Here is a 20,796-nt window from a genome sequence, read left to right on the forward strand (position 1 = left end):
CACTCCACCACTGCCCTCCTGGCAGCAACTTTTTCCCCTTTGCATCACAGATGTTATGCAGGACACAACAGGCAGTTGGGATATTTTTCTCACTGAGATCCAATCTATTGCATAAACACCACCAGCGTCCCTTCAATCTACCAAAAGCACATTCAACTGTCATTCTGCACCTCTTACGCTGGTAATTGACTCTTTCCTTAGCGTTGTTGAGGTGGCTAGTGTATAGCTTCATGAGCCAGGGGAAAAAGGGATAGGATGGGTCCTCTAGGATCTTTACTGGCATTTCAACATTGCCAGTGGTAATCCACTGGTTGGGAAAAAACATCCCTGCTTGTAGCTTTCTGAACAGTCCTGTGATCTTAAAGATGAGAAGGTCATGCACCTTCCCTGACCAGCCAACACTGATATCGGTGAAGCATCCCTGGTGATCCACCAATGCTTGCGTAACCATAGAAAAGTAGCCATTTCTGTTGATGTACTCTGTGGCAAGGTGGGAGGGTGCCAAAATAGGGATATGTGTGCCACCTATTGCTCCACTGCAGTTCCGGAACCCTATTGCTGCAAATTCATCTGCACATCACCAAGAGTCACAGTCCTATGCAGCACGAGACAGTTAATGGTCCTATACCGTTACATGACACAGTGGCATTTTCCATCTCCAAAATGATTTCCCACTGAATGGTAGCAATCCTGCATGATGAGCTATCACAGAGCGAACGCCACTTGCTTCTCAACTGTCAGTGCAGCTCTCATTCTGGTGTCCCTGCACTGAAGGGCTGGTGCAAGCTCAGCCCACAGATCCAGAAGTGTGCGCTTTAGCAGCCAAAAGTTCTGCAGCCACTTCTCATCATCCCAATCCTGCATTACGATGCAATCCCACCAGTCAGAGTTTGTTTCTCAGACCCATAAGCAGCACTGCATCTGCTCCATGAATGTCAACAACAACCTTAAACTGGTTTTCACTATGTCCCAGAGCAATCTGTCTTCCACAAAATCGTCATGTTCCCCCATTGTTGCGGTTCTTCCTGCGGCTCTGCAAATACTGAAGGATTCTTCATCCTGTGTTTGCAATGCTCATGACAATAGTGCAGAGCTGTGAGGGCTCCATGCTTCTGTCAGAGAAGGCGGAAAGTGAGAAGTGCTATGCAGCTTTGGGTTTTTCTTAAAAAAGGTACAAAAATTATGGGATGTGGATGGCATTATGGGATGGAGAAAGTTGCATGATGGGAACTTAATCCCTTGCTTCCAGTCACCTCTGAAGCATCGAGCATCACCGTTTCCCAAAAGACGGCATGCCAGATAATGGCGAGTTGCCCATTGGAATTTCTATCCCGATGCAACAGAGAGTGCATCCACACAAGAACTCCAGGTGAGTATGCACAGTGCAAGGAGCCATGTATGCACACCTATCAATCTGAATAGGGTTTTAACTCAACCCACCAAGCTCACAACATCTCTTCCCACCTCAGCTTTGTACATCATCCTGATGAGGCCTAAAATGGTGACACTCACCAATCAGCCCAAGGAGAAATCAGTAATTTAACAAATTAAAAATGATACAAGTTAACTATTCACACATGTACAGTGTCTTTCTATCAAGATGTTTTTCACATTACCAGCCCAAAATAATTTTATTCCCACCCAAATCTCTTTGGGGCTTTTCTCTCCCTGGGTTTCTTTTCAGTCAGCCTCTGAGGGACACCTACTGTTTCTGTGGAATTTGCTGGCTGAAGCAGACCCTGCTCATTTTATTCTAATGATGAATTCACTTCTGTAACAACTTTTCAAGACTCAACTCCCACAGCTACATTCTCAGATTCAGAGGGCAGCCAAAGTGAATTCTGTCCCCCTGATATCTTCTCAAATGGTCTTTATGGATAACTTTTGGTTTAGTTCTGGGCCCCAACTGTGTTCTTGTACACCACTTCATTGATTTGGGTCAGTACTGCATAGGGTCCTTGTCAAGGTTCATCCAATTTAGGGCTCCTACCCTTCTTTCTTCTAGGACTGTAGAACCAGAGAGAGTGCCTTCTTTTAAAAATTTCCCTGTATGACCTTACATCATACAGCCTTTCCATTTTGTCAGAGGCTACCTTCCAAAGGTATGAACTTTTTCACTTTTAGATTGTAGGGTTTCTACATAGTTTAACTCCCTCTGCTACTCTTCAGGAACTCCACACAAGAGGTTTGCTGCGGTCCTTAGTTCATGTCCAAACATGAGTGCTGCAGTACATTTTGTACTCTCTTTGACTGCTGTTCTATAAGCCATGAAAAGAAATGAGATATGCTAGTCCCAGTCCTTTTGGTACTGTTCTACAAATGTAGCCAGCTGAAGCCCCAGATTCCTATTGAACCTTCCCACCATCCCATCAGATTGTAGGTGTGCTTGGGTTGATCCTTGTACCTCCGTGCTTTGCCCCTTCATCTTGGTGTCCCCCCATTTCTCCTACTAGGAGAAAGGCTTTCACTAGACACTTATGCCAGTCTGTGCTGGCCCATCTTAAATTTACAACAATCCTTTTTGTGGCCAGTTTTGTCACAGTACCAGCATTTAACTGAACTGTTTCCTTTAATTTTTGAATTGTTGCCAGTTTCCTTTGTTTTACAAACCAAATTTATCATTTGTTCTAATTGTTCAATACAGTAATGAACCAGATTAAAATCCCCTCTTTCATCATACACGTTAGATCCAGAGCCATACTTACAGGGCTTATGACAGTGAGTTTCCATCTTCCTCACTAGCAGCTGCTTCCTCTTCTGATGAACTGCTGCAAGAAAAGATTTAGGTTCTGTGGCAAATTCCACAGCCTCTCAGAATGTGTCTTTGGCCTCTTTTCACTGATCTTGATCTGCAAGTCCAAGTCCAGCTGAGCATGTATAAATTGGTCCATTGCTAATCTATGCATCAGTGGCACCAGGATATGCCAGGAACACAAGCCTCTTGCAGGTCCTCTTCCAGTTCAGGTGGGGTCTCTTCTTTCCCTCTCCTTCTAAGTCTTAGCGCTGAGCTATCCAAATTGACTGCTAGTGACCCCCTTTTCTGATCATCTTCCCCATAAACTATGTTGTTGGATTGAGCCAAATAAGCCTCCCAGGGAGTTTTCCCCTCAAAAATATAATGGGTTTTTGCATCACTGGAGCTGGGACAGCCCAACCACTCCCTTCTGGGCCTCAGTAGATTACAAATGAGATAGAAAATTGTCATCTTCTAGAGGCTCAATTTCTCATCCAGGTGGCTGTGTTCCATTGTGATCTGTGACTCCTTGATTTCCTTCTGGAGCTTAATTTTCAGATTCTTGAGTCATTGCAGGAGCTCATCTCTGTTATCAAGTTCCAAGCAGGCTAATGCTTGCCTCGTCTCCGCTACTTCATGGAAAAAAACTTCTAGTTTGTGGCAGTCAGGTTACTGGTCACCTGTTTGATCTGTCTTCCCATTCCATTCGGGGAACTTTGCAACTGGGCTTCCCAACCTGATGGGCTCTTTGTAGCTGCTGAGCTCTTTGTAGAGACTTGACCTCCGCCTGCATGTCAACCCGCAGTCCTTTCTGGGAATCCTCCAGATGATGGTTTAGTTCCTTTTGTGAAGCCTCCAGCTCTTGTTTTAAATTATTTTGTGGAGCCTCCAACTCCTGTTTCAGGACTTGTTTTAAATCCCGCTGGCCAGTTTTGATTTATGCAAGCTAACAACCTCTCTCCTTGGACACTGGATCTTGCTCCTGAAATCAACGTTGCCTCTTCTCAATCTGAGCGGCTAGTCACATCCTTTGGGATGTTCCAGCTGGAAGTAGAAACTGATGGAGTTTGGTATTCTTTTTGATGCATGTACAAAGTCCTTGCTCCCCAAATGCAGGAGGAACCAAGAACAAAAGGATCAATTTCTTATCTGACAACCCCAAGCCTCTTTAGCCAACCAACCCAAAAGCGCTCTCTAGTTTTTTCCAGGGTCACACTGTGTTCAGGCTATTGCTTGGCTTTCTTGTTTTTAGCCTCTGCCTCTCTCTCTGTTCTTGTCTTTTTCAGTCTTTTGTCTCTTCTGCCTTCACACAAACACACATTCTCCCTACCCAAAATAATACTTCACCAAAAGCTTCTGGGTGGGCTCACCCTCCTTTTATTTTAGGTGGGGGTTTATGCTTACAGTTACGTTAATTGAAGGGTTAGTTCACACCTACCATTCTGAATAGGGTTTTAACTCAAACCAAGGTTTCACCCAGCTCATAAAAAGAACTTAAACAGCATTTTACAGACATTAATTAAGCCTGTCCTAACTCTGAGGTTTATTAAGTCTTCCGTATGGCAGAAATCTGTTGCCAACTCAGGGCTTGGCTACACTTACATTTTATAGCACTCTAACTTGCTGGCTCAGGGGTGTGAAAAATCACCCCCTAGCGCGCAGCAAGTCAGAGCGCTTTAAAGCGCTACTGTAAACAGGCTCCGAGTGCTGGGAGCTGATCCCCTCACGGAGGTGGATTACCAGAAGCACTGGGAGAGCTCTCCCCCAGCGCTCGCACACGACCACACTCGCACTTCAAAGTGCTGCCGCGGGAGCACTCCTGTCACACTGCTTTGAAGTTTCCAGTGTAGCCATGCCCTAGGTGAGCTGTACTCAGCTGTATGAATGGTCATTATATTACTGTCCTAGAATGATATCAGACGACACTATGGTGCTGAAGAGGCCATTTGGATGACATATTAAATTGGCCCTGCCTTCTTGTGGTCATTACAAAACCCATGGCACTTCTCCCCAGTTCTTATTACAGGTTCTTCACTTTCTATTCTGAATGGCTGTAATGTGTTAGAAAGCTGAGGTGTTTCACGCTCAAACTGGCTGCATTTCAGTGGTAGATGAAGTGATCCTTATATGTAGTTTATATTTCAGTGTTACATTTATAAAGCTCTTTGGGATCCTGCAGAATGAAAGGCACTACTATAAAGTATTCTGAATCTGAAAAATGCTAATTTGAAAAGGTTTAATATAACTACAGATAAGAATCCCGAGTGACTAGTATTGTAACAGCTCTTTGACAAATCAAGTGTTAACTTGTGCATCTTTAGTACTTTTATCATGTTTTACAAGCCATTTTGCTCAGCCCAGCAATCTGAGAGTGCAAATTGTAAGAAGCACTTGTGAAACTGTGGAACGTATTTTAAAACAAAATATTTAAGTCAAATGTTGGTGCCAGACAGCTTTCTAGAAATATGACCCTGTCAGTATAGGAGCTATTGAAAGAAGTTATAATGTTAAATACAGGGCCAGATTCTCAGCTCGTGCAAATCAATGTAGTTCTATTGAGAATCTTGTTCATAGTGTTTCTATTTTATAGTTTTAATGTTTATCTGGAAAAGCTCAGGGCAATTCTTAAATACAAAATACTTCTTAAGTAAAATTCTTTGAATTTTCTATGCAAATACCTGGATCTCAGCCGAACCATTACTGCAAGATTAGAAACACGGTTGTAACTTTTTATGAAACATGAAACCTACGATTCTATAGGGGAGTGGAGTGACACTGACTTTGTTCATATGAATTGGTGACCCACTGCAGATAATGGAGAACGCAGATTTAAAAAATAAATGAAATCAACCAAACCATTAAAGAAACTCACCATAATGATTGGTCCTTTTGCCTGGGTCATGTTTTGGACAGAACACTCTAAAACATTGGTTCAATTTTAAAAGAGAGAGAAACAGTATTAATTAATATGTAAACAATGTTATACTAACTTTGATTTTCAAGATATTTTCCCTCTTTTCACCAGCACCTATACTAATGACACAAAAAAATCTGAACACAAAACTGAACCTGTTTAAAACTGAAATTTGAGCATTATCTTCCTCAGCTATGAAATCTGACCATGTAGAGCCTTACCGCAGGCACTTTTATAATACACACTCCTGTTATTTCATTTGTAAAGCTTGACTAGATTCAAATGCTGTTAACTAACTGCTAATCCACCATGTTCTCTTGTGACATACCCCTACCCATTGCTTAGGCAGAGTGGCCAACAGCTGCTTATTCCATTAATTCCTTTTTACCTGATTTAGAGAGTTCAGCAATAGGGGAAAAAATCCCCGCCGCCCACAATTGTTGCAGATTTTAGGAGAGAAACATGGATCTATTATAAAAAACCAAGGACAGGTACAGTAAATAATAATCGTGTTTACCAGAAGGTGAAGAATATATTACAGTTGCTTTCCTGAAGAACACAAAACAACTGTCCACCATTTATAGAACACCTTTCTTCCAGAAGGATCCCAATGCACTTTTCAAACTGTATTACAATGCTGGAGTTATGGCTGAGATGGCCTATTTTCAGAAACTAGCACTGAAATGTTTTGAAGAAATTATTGTCAAACACAGAGGTGCAATAATGTACTTTGCATTTTCTAGGGTTTTTTTTAACCCAGCCCTAATTTTAAAGGTCAACATTTTGTTCTTTTATAAAAATGAGGCCTACTTTTGTATGTGCAACTACTGTGACTGTTCATTTTCTCACACAAATACCAGATGTGTGCACACTCAATAATTAAATCCAGAAAGCTAGGTATGGAATTGCACATTAAAAATAATTAGCCCTATTTATACCACAACATTTTTATTTTTTTAATAGCCCACAGCCCTATCTGGTTCTTTCCTAATTAACATGTTTTAAAATAAAATTAACACATTTTAACACATTTTTAATAACCAATTCACATATTTATAATCCCTCCACCCTTTATCATCCTGGTTACCCACTTCTGGAGCATTTCCAACGCTCCCGTACTGTTTCTACAAATGAGCGCCCCAAGTTATGCTAAATTCTGCAGCTGTTTTCTTTATATAGTGCCATAATGACCGCTTTTCATTTTTGTTCTATTCCATTTGCTTTCCTAATCACACTAGTCACCATGCTGATGGTTTTAAGTTCTAAATGCCCATCAGAGTCATATCCATTTAAGACATTATCCCTTTTGACACAATACTCCTTACTTTACATTTTTTCCAGGCACAGTTGCATGTGTTGCCAATCCATGCCCACAATTTTTCATGTCTCTAATTTCTCCACACTTGGGCTGACCCTCCTAGGTTTGTGTTAGCTTCAAACTTGTGCACACTGCTGCATGTCCCTTTATGTGCATCACTGATGTATAATTAGGGCCCTGCCAAATTCACAGTCCATTTTGGTCAGTTTCACCGCCAGGGGGTTTTAAATTAGTCAAGATGACGTTTTCAGACTTTTACATGGTGTTGTAACCGTGGGTGTCCTGACCCGAAAGGGGGTCTGGGTGGGAGGGTTCCAAAGCTATTGTAGGGGAGTTGTGAGATTGCCTCCCTTACTTCTGCCCTGCTGCTGGCAGGGGCACTGCATTCAGAGCTGGGCAGCCAGAGAGGAAAGCTGCTGGCCAGGTGCCCAGCTCTGAAGCCAGTGCCACGACCAGCAGTGCAGCAGTGCGGGTCACAGGGTATGGGTCACAGGGTATGGTGTTACCATAGCAGTTATGGTTTTCTCAGCAGTCTCCCCTGAGTGGGCTGCTGACAGCTGGAGCTGCAACCTCTCCACGCGGGGTCGTGGCAGCTGGGGCCGCAGCCTCTCCATACGGAGTGGTGACAGCTGGAGCTGCCAGCTTCTTGCAGCCGGGGGAGATCCTGGAGGTCAGTCTGACCCACCCCGGGAGTGGCCCTGAAGGGAAAGAGGAAGTCTCGTCCCTCCCCATCCCCAGCCGGGACTAGCAGCTGGAGCCCTGTGCAGGGTAGGCGCTCCAGGCTGCATGCCAGATTTCATGGTGGAGATCAGATTTCATGGTCCGTGATTCATTTTTCACAGCCATGAATTTGATAGGGCACTATGTATAATGCAAAAAAAAAGTTTGGGTCCAATCCCCACTTTTTCCCCCTCACCTTGCTCCTATCTAATCTGTATCAATGTATCATTCTTGGCCTTTCAGCCACCGATTTAGAAATTTGGTACCAATGCTATGCTCCTCAACTTAATGAGTGTTTAATGTGAGAACATACTAAAAGTCTTAAAGTCCTCATCAGTTATGTCTCACGTTTAATAGTTTTCATTGTCACAGGTCCTTGCAGAAATTAATCAAATTCTAAGCACAACCACCTCTTGATAAATTTGGAGCTATCTGATTCATTTTTTAACAGCTGTTCAATGATAGGTTTTCAGGATGCAGAAATTGAATCCTGGAGTTTATTTTGGGCCAACATATTTTTTTCACACCTTCTAAAGCCATCCTACATCAGCCATGCTTTGTCTTCTGCTCCCAGAAAGTTTCTCTTTTAGGCTACTCTTCTTCGTCAGCTATCACTCAAAGATCCTGAACTGAGGTCTCTAGAGTGCTTTATAACTTACTAAAAAAGAAAAGGAGTACTTGTGGCACCTTAGAGACTAACCAATTTATTTGAGCATGAGCTTTGGTTAGTCTCTAAGGTGCCACAAGTACTCCTTTTCTTTTTGAGAATACAGACTAACACGGCTGTTACTCTGAAACCTGTCATTATAACTTACTAATGTTTAACAAGTTAAACATCACATCATCTCCATTTTACAGTTGGAGAAACTAAGTCTCACAGAGCTTGTCACTTGTTTAGCATCACATACCAAGCCAGTGGCAGAGACAGTTAAATTGCTACTGGAATCAGTGGGAAAGGACTATTTTTGTGCTTGTGAAACATGCCAGATTGACAGCCCTATCAAATAACCCAATGGTGCATGTATTTTGTCATATGAAGACCCATACTGGTTGTAGTGCCTTGCCTCTTCCTGGAAGAGGTAACAATAATAAAGTCCACACCCTCAATGACAGAGTAAGCGTTAACTGTGACCATTCTTTAGCACAGAAACAGATGCCGTGGATTCTCAGCACTCCAAACTTTACCAAAATATATTGGCAACCTCCACAGTCAGCTGCAATCCCAACATTTGGAACGATGAGGGAGAACCTCTTTTCTTTGAGCAACCAGCACCATCTCCGGCTGTAATGTTACAAAATTCTAGTATATGCTTATAACACCATTACAGGGGGGTTGGAAGGCATTTAGAAGACTTGCTCAAAGCTAATTCAATTCTGCTGGTATTGGGAACACATATGAAATATGAGAAGTTCTTTTGTATGGGGACACAAAGTTTTCCATGAGCATTCCGGGTGCTGAACCAGAGGGGAAACTACCAAAGCTCTCTAATGTAGATGGTCTTAGAGAGCACGGCAGTGTCCTTGTACTGAGACTATTCACTAAAGCATGTGAACCAGGAGTAAACCTTAATTTGGGTGAAACCAATATTCTACCTTGTGGGGCAGAAAACTTTGTCTTTACTGACCAGATGGCTAATGAAAACTGCATCTCAAATTTAGCTCCATGGTCTTTTGGGATTCTGTCAGACTCATGGATATTGTCACAGGGTGATTGTCCCTTTAAAGGGAGAAGACCCAGGAAAGAGAAACAGCGGGAATTTCCTCTTTCTGGGAAGGCCCTCCTGGAGGCAGGCTGGAAAGAACCCCAGGGAGCTGGATAGCTCCTGTGGGAGGTCCTGAGATAGGGCCTGAAAGGAGCAGGGAGATCCCTGAGAGAAGCTGCCAGAGTCCCTGGGGAGGGAAGGCAGTGGGGAAGCCTGCTAAGAAAGGCCTCCAGGGAATAAGCCCTGGGAAGCAGTGCTCAGCCTAAGTGCAAAGAAGGAACTCCAGGAGTAAGAGGTGCAGAGCACGGAACTTCAACATAGCATGAAGGGGCAGAAGGATCATCTGTGTGGAGGTTTATTTGCATTCTTTAGCTGGACTTTTGTTACCCTGGATGGAGACAGAACTTAAATATGACCTAACCAGAAGGCTGGGCTGTGAAAGATAAATAGAGACAGAACATCAAAGGCGCCAAAGATGTTATGGTCAATGGGTGCTAGAGACAATGACTCCTGCAGCACCACAACCTGATACCAGCATGAGCTACTACCGTGAGTGGAACCATCTATAGATTCCTGTCATTAAGTGGAGTTTTTTTTCCATTGCTGTGCTAGATAGGAACATTTTTTCTACTGCTCTCAAACACACAGAGTTTCAAACATGGCTGGGTTGCGAAGGACTCTTTTGGGGGACATACACGTCAATGTTTTCCGCATTTAAAAAAAAAAATTAACCTCTTTTCTGACAATACCACCACAACCTACAAAAAATTAGAAAATGGTTTGTTAAATACCGGTAAATTCCTTGCCCTCCATCAGTTTCTAATGCTGCATCATCACACAGTGCACAAAAGTAGTGATAACTCCTGCGGCAGGTTTTTATCTCGCATCCCACAGTGGCTCCTTTCTTGCGACAGAAGTTGCACATCTACAGCAGAAGGAGTTCAGTCGTTAGCAGATACAGACATTTTATAATTAGTAACTAAAATCTTATACTTGAGAGTAAATAGCTTCATCAGTGAACGTGCTTAAATCTTTAACTCTCAGCCTCCCTCTTCCTGTTCGTCATGCAAACTCACTCCTCCAAACCCCAACTCAGCTCATTTTTCAACCAACTTTCTATTATTCTCTCTGCTCTTACACAATTATATTAAAATCAGTTAATATTCTTAGAAGTGACTCAATGATAGTGAGAGTATTGGGCTTCACATCTGTAAATATTTCACATTAAATTTGCTCAGTTTACAAGTATAGAGATGTTGGGAACAGTTTTCAAAAACGCCCAAGTTCCACTTTCAAAAGTGACTTCAAAAGCAAAAGGACTAGAAACTTAGCTCTCATTTTAAAAAAAAAATCCTTTCCTTTTCTAGGTTCCACAGATCAGGAGGTTACTTATGTGTAAGCTTAGCAGGACCCAAAATCTGCCCTCTGCCAAAGAATGCCTTTTCTTAGAAAGGAACCAAAACAGCCTTAACTTCTACTGCCAGACAAAAGTGGCTATACACGTTAGGTTCCACGAAGTGCAGAAGCAGACTAATGTTTCTGACCTTTAATTACTCTGATCTTTGGTAAGTCAAAATGACTGGGTTCTTGTATGCATTTTATTCAAGCTTCTATGTCACAAGGTCATATAAATGTCACAAACAGACTTCACAGTCTAATGTGCTGCTGTTATTACTAAAAATTATAAACAAGAAAATATTTGAAAGAAGCTGCCTTACCAGCCGCTTTCCTCTCCTGATTTCACTCTGAACTGAGGCCACATCAAACCTTGTATCCTGATTCTCTGGGTTATGCTCTTCGGATTCTACAAATCCTGAGGAATATAACTACAAACAAAACAAAAGACAGCAGTAATTAACAGAGTGACTCAGCCAGCGAGAGACTCTGATGTGTATCAGTAAGGAATGATAGAAAGTAGATGGGGCTTCAGTTCAGTGTCAGACATGAGACCTGGGCACTTTAAAAAAAAAAATCTGCATTTTTCCTCACCCCACAAAACCCCCTAGGGGGGCGAATTTTTATTTCTTTGTTTTTAACAAACATTGTCCCATATTGAGTGGGGGAGCACTGCTTAGCTTTTCCATCCTTCTACAAGTCAGGGCCAGTGATACTAGACTCCACCAACTGTTAAAGGAGGTTTCACATGAAGGGAACATGACATTTTTACAGGGCTCATCAAGGAGGCCATCATCCTAGCCAGGCCCTCTTTTGCCAGTTAGCCCAGCAGGTTTGACAGAGCTCAGGATCTTTCAGGAGAGACTCAGTTGCAGCGACAACAGAATTAACACTGGCAATGTGATACCAGGCAAAGACTGGCAATGAATTGTTGGAGAAGCAACTTAAATAGGTTGAACAGTGGCTGGCAAAATACCGCAGAAATGTATGCATGAATACCTGTTGATGTACTAGACTATGACAACAAATTAGAAGGGATAATTAATTAATTAACAACTATATTTGATTATGAGAAAACAAATGATCATACTTAAACAAAACCTAGCACCAAAACTGTTACTTAAAATACATGATAAATTTATAAGAAGACACAAAGCCTGGTCAGCTAAAGAAATAAGAACATACAGTTAGAGATAAGAAGCCACTTAGCACACATTACTATGGGTTCAGAGAGACTAGTAAAGCTGTAACAATGTTGCTATACCAACAGTGGTTTGCTTTCAAGAATCTGAATGTTTGTTTGAAACATATAACACTGTAAAATGAAAAATAAAAGTAATCGAATTAATAAAGATACAAACACAATGTAGCAAGAACAATAAGATAGCTGATCTATAAGAGGGAGAAATAAAAGAGGAGCAAAGGATTTGCGACTTATGATATCAAAAAAAGGAAAGCTCCAATTTAATGTAATAGGTATCCTACACACTAAAATATAAAGGTATAGCTGTGGAAAGTGACTGCAAAGATGGCACCTTTTAACTTAAAAGATCTGCTCTCTGTGAGTTTAAAAAATTTAATGACATTTTTTTCATATTACTTTTCTCCCGATACTACAGCAGAACAAACAAATTTAGGAAGAGGGTTCTCATAAAAGTATACAGAATAGTTAACTAAGTTCCAATGGTGGAGCCAAATTTTTCCCTTAGTTACTCCTAGCTGAGGGGCAGAATATGATGTCCAGAATCTTTATTATTGGTGCTGATGTGAAAGAAGGAAAGATCCCAGGGTAAGATTGCAGGGCTAGCAGATAGAAGACAGATTTTATTTGCAAACTGAGTAAATTTGTTCTAGAACCACACTAAACCTAGAACCTCACAAGGACATTTTTACATAGCCAATTCTTAAATTAAAACCACACTTAATTATTCCTTATATTTAAGACACACACAAGAAGCTGCCATTTTGCCACTTTGATCATGCAAATTATAGCCCTGATCCTGCAAAGACTAAGGACATGTTTACCTTTTCGCACTGTAAGGAGTCTGATTCAATTACTTCAATTGAGATTACTCATATTATATCAAATTTAGCACATGCACAAGTCTTTGCAGGATCGGCCCAGGGACTGAAGAACCTGTTTTGCCATTCAAAATCACTGGAAGTCAAAGGGTTTCAAAGTTGTTGCGAAACAAGTTCATTTTTGTTCTGAATTCTTACCTAATGTTAAGGCACTTTCTATAGTTTCTAAATTTAATAATGGCTAACCAAAATACTGAACTTGTTTTGAACTCTGAAATCCTTTGACTGCCAGGGTTTGTTTTTTTTTAAGTGACAAAACAGATATTTTCAGTCCTGCTTTTTTGTTGTCCTTCCCTCTACTGCCTACCCAGACCCCTGGGCCCTGTTCAGCATTGTCCTGTAACTTATGTAGCTAGTTATACCAATGAAAATTGGATGTAAAATGCTACTATTCTGATTTAGTAACATTTTACAGTCACTTTGCACTGGTGTAAAGTGACTATACAAAGAGGGAGGCAATGATGAACTGGACTCGTTTTTATTCTTTCTACACTCCATCCCAACTCCTGAACTATTATTCGTATTCCCCTCCACCTCAATGCACCAACCATTTGGACAAGTAAAAAAATATAACTGTCTGAAGTTCTAATCATTGGAACTCCAGAAGACCATGAAATTGTAGATCATTCACTGCCTTCTGAAATAGAGAGGGAAAGAGTTCTCTTTTCTTCTAGAGCAGGCTCTCAACCTTTCCAGACTACTGTACCCCTTGCAGGAGTCTGATTTGTCTTGTGTACCCCAAAGTTCCACCTCACTTAAAAACTACTTGCTTACAAAATCAGATGTAGTGTCACAGCACACTATTATTGAAAAAGTTCTTACTTTCTCATTTTTACCATATAATTATAAAGTAAATCGATCGGACCACAAATGAAATACATTTCAGTATATAGTATATAGAGCAGTATAAACAAGTCATTGTGTGAAACTGTAGTTTGCACTGACTTCGCTAGTGCTTTTTATGCAGCCTATTGTAAAACTAGGCAAATATCTAGATGAGTTGATGTACCCCCTGAAGACCTCTGCGTATCCCCAGCGTACACATACCCCCAGTTGAGAACCACGGTTCTAGAGTAGACAATTATGTACAATGTCCATATTGTCTTTGAAATTTTTCCTTTTGGTCCTTCTTGATTCCTTTAATAGTATTCATATGTTAAGAAAAACTCTCACCAAACAATTCTGATGAACTGCAAGATTCTGCTTTTCTGCAATGTACATTATAGCACACTCTTCATCTGCTGGACAAAATGCACACTTCCTTTTTACCATCTTCTCCATTGTGTGGAAGTCACCTGGAGAGAGACTGTTGAACAAAACATAAAACTGTTAATGCAACCATCCTATACCAGCTGGGAGGAATACGGAGAGTGTAGCTGGTGAGGGCCCACAGCATTTCCAGATCTAGCTTCTATTTCACTTGCATCCCAGCAGACTTTGTGCCCAGCCACTCTAGCAGTGATTGACTGGCATGAGTAAAACTTGACTTGCTGAGATAAAAACAGAATACAGGTTAGCTGCTAGAGGCTCTAGCAATTGGGATTGGAGGAATGAGAACTAGGATTTTTTTCTTGGAAAGTCACTGGTGGAAGCAGGGACCAATATGAAAACTTCCAAACTTGCTCAACAATACATGGCTCAGTGAAGAACATTTCATGCAGATACCAACAACCTTGCATGGGCTTGTGAGTCACTTCATAGAATGTGAAGTACTTTTAGTTTAGAAGATATTAGTCTGCTACCATCAGCACCTCAAGCTTGTTCTTTCACACATCTAACCGCAGCTGCATTAAAGTATCTGTCACAGTTTAAATAAGCAAAGTAGTACCGCCAGCTCCCACAAATATCCTCCCTGAGTTCACAGGAAAGAAGGAGGGAATGTTGTTTCTTTAACATAATGGGATTACAGAAAAGAGATTTGCAAGTAAAAAAGGGAAAGGAAAAGACAGGAAGGTGAAATTAGATGGTTCCTCAATAACAGATGGAAGTTAGAGGTCTAGAACCACGGCCACTGAAACATTGTCAAGGCCAGCACCACCCTGGGTAATACCTATTTTCTATACACCAGAAAAATTTTAAACCCCTTGTTACAGTGAATCTCTACTCTCCTTTCTGTCCTTATCCTTCCAGTGTTTGCCTTCTCATCCTCTTTTGCCTTCCCACATTGTCTCATTTTTCTTATCTGGCAGCTGCAATAATTTTTAAAGGCCATCTGCAAATAAAAGTCATAATTCAAACTCTTTCAGTACAATGTGTCCAGTGTCCCCAAGGACCCAGTAAGATGTTCATTCAACACACCAGTAATATAAACTTCACTTTTTCTGTTGTCATGCAAGTCCCCGACACTCAGATCCTCAGCAACTGCTAGTTCCCACTAGGTGTGATGTTTCAAGATGCTCTCTGCTGGTGATGTCACATCAGAGAGTGCTGGAGCCTATTACCTGGAAGGATAAAGAAAATCTTGTTTAATTTCTCCAGGACTGTAGAACTTTAAATGTTTATTTTTAATACACGAGTCAGAGAGAGGCAGCATGGTCAAATACAGCACTAAGAACCAGGAACTCCTAAATTCTAATCCCAGCTGTTGACTCACATTCCATTTGTGACCTTGGGCAAGTAAATTAAGCTCAGTCTTCCCATCTGTAAAATGGAACCAGCACTGTCCACTGGATAGAGCAGTGAACTGAACCAGGAGACTGAGGGTCTATTCCTGGCTCTGCCACTGACCAGCTATGTGACCTTGGGCAAGTTACTTCACACCTCTGTGCCTCTGGTTCCCCTCCCACCCATTTCTGACTTGTCTATTTAGATTGTAAACTCTTTGGGGTTTCTCACTATTTGTCTGCACATTGGGGCCTGATCTCAGCTGGGGACTCTAGATGCTACCATAATACAAATAATTAATAAAAAGTAGGAAAGGGTTAAAAAGAGAACTAGGCATAGGTTAAAATAGAAAGAGAAGTCACACAAAAGCTAACCACAGTCAAAAAGGCAAAAGGGCCTGGATAAAAACAAATGCCACACACAGAAGGGATAACAGGAAAAAGAGAGAAAAGGGTTTGTGCTGTATCCCTCCTGTTCCTGTATGTTGTCCACTTAGGGTTAGATCCTGGAAGTGGATCTGTGTGGGTACATGGGTCTACCTGTTTGGATCCAGTTGTAGGATCTAGCTCTTAGACAGTAAGGCAGTGGTAGGCAACCTGTGGCCCTTGGGCCGCAGTAAGGTCTTTGGGGAGGGTTCGTCTTCTTACAGGTCTATGGAGTACACAGAACACTGTTGGGCATTATGTAAATAAAAGCACTACCTCCATCTTGCTAAGTCTTATGAAGATGAAAATTCCTACATAAATGCTAAATATTATTTGTTAATCTACAGACTGAAAAGCACTTTGCAATAATGTAAAACGAAACTGCAGAATAATAATGAGGATGGCTTTCTTGTAATTGTTCATGGGGCACTGGGAGTCAAGAGGTCTGGGTTCTTTTCCTGACTCTGACACAGACTTGCGCATGTCACTTAACCTTTCTATGCTTCAGTTCCCCCTGTGTAAGATGGTGATAATTATACTTCACAGGGTCAATTCATTAAGAGACATCATCAAACTGAAACTGGTCATTTTCAGCAAAAGGAAGTAAAGCAGCTTTGTACTATCCCCAAGTTCCTTTGCAAAAATATTTCTTCATTACTTTTTTTAACCAGTTGTTCCTATTTTTGATGTTTTTTTTCTGTTACTATCAAAAAACCCTAAACAGGAGTGTGCATGCAGGTACAGAAGTTGCTTCTTTTACATGGGAGGAACACACATGTAATGGAAGCAGCTAGAGGCAAGTGATAATTCTTGGCTCTGGCTGTTTCTCCTCTACCTTGTGGAGGGGAACTCCAGCTGCTGCTCCCCTTGTCTATGGCTTTTGAAGGGTTTCCAGCCTGAACTATCCTTGCTGCTCTATATGTGGGTTAAGGATCTCCAATCCACACAGTCCCAATGAAGGGACTGAGGGTGGAAGTAACAGTCCCTGCTGTTCCTCCAAGCTCCATTCAGGAGTGGAAGACAACTTACATGCCTCAGTACAGGTAGTCTGAAGATAACCTGCTGATCATTCCTCTGCTTGCCTCCCACCTGCTATGAGACTGATATATTTTAAAAGGCAAACCATTACATTTGTATGTAAAAAATGTGTGTGTGTGTCCTCTGTGCCTGATCCCCAGAGGATATGAGTCTGTTACAGCTCTTAGCTTCAGAACCTGACTCTTTAGCTCAATTGCAAGATATTTAATAGATTCCAAGGCCAGAAAGGACCACTGTGATCATTCTAGTCTGACCTTCTGTAAAACACAGGCCAAAGAGCTTCCGCAAAATAATTCCTAGAGCACATCTTTTAGAAAATTACTATAAGGCACGTTTTCTAGTCCTTTTCTCATTCTCATTGCTCTTTTCTGAACGCTCTCCAATTTATCAACATCCTTCTTGAATTGTGGGCACCAGAACTGGACACAGTATTCTAGCAGTGGTCATACCAATGCCAAATACAGAGTTAAAATAATGTCTTTACTCCTACTCAAGATTCGCCTGTTTATACATCCCAGGATTGCATTAGCTCTTTTGGCCACAGTGTTGCATTGAAAGTTCATGTTTAAGGCTATGTTTTAGTCTAGGGTATTTTTAGTAAAAGTAATGGACAGGACACGGGCAGTAACCAAAATTCATGGCCCGTGACCTGTCCATGATTTTTACTATATACCCCTGAGTAAAACTTGTTGGGGGGAGGCAGCTGGGGGGGAGGCAGCTGGGGGCGGCACAGATGCTGGGGGGGCAGCTTGGGGGATGCCATGGGTCCTGGGGAGGGGGGCACAGCCCGGGGGGGGCACCATGGGTACTTGGGAAGGGTAGCCGGGGGGGTGTTTGTGCCTCGAGTACTGGTGGGGAGGGGCTGGGGCATGTTTCCTAGCTGGTTCCTGGGAAGCAACAACCTCCAGCGCCTAGCTCCACATGTTGCCTCCACTCTGCCCCAAGCCCCGGTTCTGCAGCTCCCATTGACAGGGAACCGCGGCCAATGGGAGCTGCGCGGGCGGTGCCTGTGGGCGGAGGCAGCACGTGGAGCTAGGAGCTGAGGGAGGAGAGTTCCTGTTGCCCTTCCAGGGAGCCCCACCCCAGGAACGCACCACCCTGCACCACAACCCTGAGCCCCCCCATGCCCAAACTCCTGCTGCTGGGGGGCGGGCCCAAGACTGCCCCAGCAGCGGCTGGTGTGCCTGGCTCGGTGGCTGCCCAGGCTGCTCAGGCAGCTCCTGGGCCACCCACGCGGGCTGCTGCAGAAGTCATGGAGGTCACGGAAAGCCCCAGAACCCGGGACGTCTGTGGCCTCCGTGACAAACACAGAGCCTTACTCATCTTCAGCTGATTATCCACCACAACCTCCCAATTCTTTTTCAGAGACGCTGTTTCCCTGGACAGAGTCCCCCAGTCTATAAGTAGGGCCTACGTTCTTTGTAAATGTACATATCGAGGAACATTTAGCCATATTAAACCACAGTTTACTTGCACCCAGCTTAACAAGTGATCCAGATCAGGGGTTCTCAACCTTTTCCTTGCTGAGGCCCCCCTCAACATCCTATAAAAGCTCCAGGTCCCAGCGGGGGGTAGGAGGGACTCAGGGCTCCGGGCCTGGGGGCGCCTTGGGCATAGGCATAGTTTAACTTCTATTTTTGGGTGGGGGGGGGGGGGCAAGGGCTGACGGGACTTGAGCCAGCTCCACACAGTGGGGTCCAGAGAGGGAGCACCACCTCCACCCCGACTCACTCAGGAGGTCTCCCAGCCTATCTGGGCTGTGGAGGGACACAACCAAAAAACTTAACTCAAAGGGGGAATTCAGTTCAAAAAGTCTGAAAACTGCTCAGGGTGCAGGGAGCGGGTAGCTAGGAGATGTGTGAAATGAGGGGTGTAGCTCAGGGTGAAGGGAGGGGATAGCTAGGGACTGTGTGCAGGCAATGAGGTAGCTAGGAGCTGTGTAGGGGTGGGGGGCTCCCAGTGAGGCTCCCAGCTTCAGTGGGGGGCAGGGGCTCCTAGCTTCAGCCTCCAGCTGCTCCTGGCTTGCTGGCTTCATTCCCACGCCATTCCTGGCTTTGGGGGTGCCAGTGTATTGGCACAAACTGCTCTGCTACACTGGTGTCAGCCCCACATTGCTCCCAGCTTTGTGGGGGTGAGGGGAGAGGCACCGGCTTCAGCCCCACACCACTCCCAGCTTTGAGGGGGGTGGCTTCAGTCCTGTGCTGCTTCCAGCTTCAGCGCTAGGGCTTGAGGCTCCGGGTTTCAGCCACAGGGCCCTGCAGCACCCCTGAAAAGGCTCATGGACCCCACAGTGGGCCACAGACCCTCCGTTGAGAACTGCTGATCCAGATCACTCTGAATCAGTGACCTGTCTTATTCATTACTTAGTGATCCCCTAATTTTTGTGTCATCTGCAAATTTTATGATTTTGTATTTTCTTCCAGGTCATCAATAAAAATGTTAAACAGTATAGGCCCAAGAACTGATCCCTTCAGGACCCCACTGGAAACACACCCACCGTGGGAAGGGATAGCTCAGTGGCCTGCTAAACCCAGGGTGTGAGTTCAATCCTTGAGGGGGCCATTTAGGGATCTGGGGCAAAAAATTGGGGATTGGTCCTGCTTTGAGCAGGGGGTTGGACTAGATGACCTCCTGAGGTGATATTCTATGACTTGGGGATGATTTCCCATTAAATAATTTTGAGATCTATCAGTTACCCAGTTTTTAATCCATTTAATGTGTGCCACGTTAATTTTATATCATTTTTGCTTTTTAATCAAAATGTTGTGTGGTGCCAAGTCAAAAGCCTTACAGAAGTCTAAGTGTATTATGTCAGCACTATTACCTTTATCAACCACATGTGTAATCTCATCCTAAAGAGATATCAAGTTAGTTTGACAGGATCTGTTTTCCATATACCCATGTTGATTTGAATTAATTATGTTACCCGCCTTTAATTCTTTATTAATCAAGTCCCGTATCACCCACTCCATCACCGTGCCCAAGATTGATGTCAGGCTGACAGATTTATAATACCTTGTTTACCCTTTTTAAAAAATTGTCATATTAGCTTTCTTCCAGTCTTCTGGACCTTCCCCAGTGCCCTAAAACTTACTGAAAATCAACATTAATAGTCCAGTGCGCTCCTCAGTCAGCTCTTTTAAAACTCTTGGGTGCACATTATTCGGACATGCTGATTTCAAAATATCAAATTCTATATAACATTCTACAGAGATACTAGTGGAATGGAAAGAGTGTTATCACAGTATGATGAGTCTGTATCATGTTTTTTCCCCCAAATACAGAACAAAAATATTTATTGGACACTTCTTCCTTTTCTGCATTATTATTGAAAACTCTACTATTTCCATCTAATAATGGACCAATACCATTGTCAGGATTCTTTTTGTTCCTAATATATTTTAATAACTGCTTGTTATTGTCCTTATCTTTGCTGGCCATAGATTTCTCCTTGTGCCCCTTAGGTTCCCATATTGATTTTCTACAATTTCTAACTTCTGATTTATATTCGTAAGTATCAACTTGCTCTGTCTTTTATTTGTTTATATATGTTATAGCTGCCTTCACTTCTCCTCTAAACCAAGTTGTTTTTTTAACCAGCACAACCTTCTTGCTCAGTTGTGGGATTGTGGCTTTTTGGGCATCTAGTAAGGTGTTCTTAAATGATTCCCAACTATCATTCACAGTTTTCTGATTAAATTCCTTCCTCCCGACTAATTTGGCTTCTATTTATTTTAACTTTGTGAAACTGGCCTTATAAAAGCACCAAGTATATATATTACTGGTCTGGACTTTATTCTGCTTGCACAGAATGTGATCAAGTCATGATCACTAGTACCTAAGCTACCAATAATTTTTAGTTC

At 42.6% G+C, this 20,796-nt stretch overlaps 1 protein-coding gene across 1 annotated transcript in view; it reads right to left on the minus strand.

Annotated features, from left to right (window-relative positions):
* SETDB2 (SET domain bifurcated histone lysine methyltransferase 2) overlaps window positions 1-20,796 on the minus strand; it is a 104,906-nt gene that overhangs the window by 18,727 nt on the left and 65,383 nt on the right. The window contains 4 exon segments of the mRNA XM_077827597.1: window positions 5,607-5,653; window positions 10,181-10,314; window positions 11,108-11,215; window positions 14,040-14,172. Coding sequence (XP_077683723.1) covers window positions 5,607-5,653; window positions 10,181-10,314; window positions 11,108-11,215; window positions 14,040-14,172 — 422 coding nt within the window.

Source organism: Eretmochelys imbricata, chromosome 1 (assembly GCF_965152235.1).
Source record: "Eretmochelys imbricata isolate rEreImb1 chromosome 1, rEreImb1.hap1, whole genome shotgun sequence".
Taxonomy (NCBI): Eukaryota; Metazoa; Chordata; order Testudines; family Cheloniidae; genus Eretmochelys; species Eretmochelys imbricata.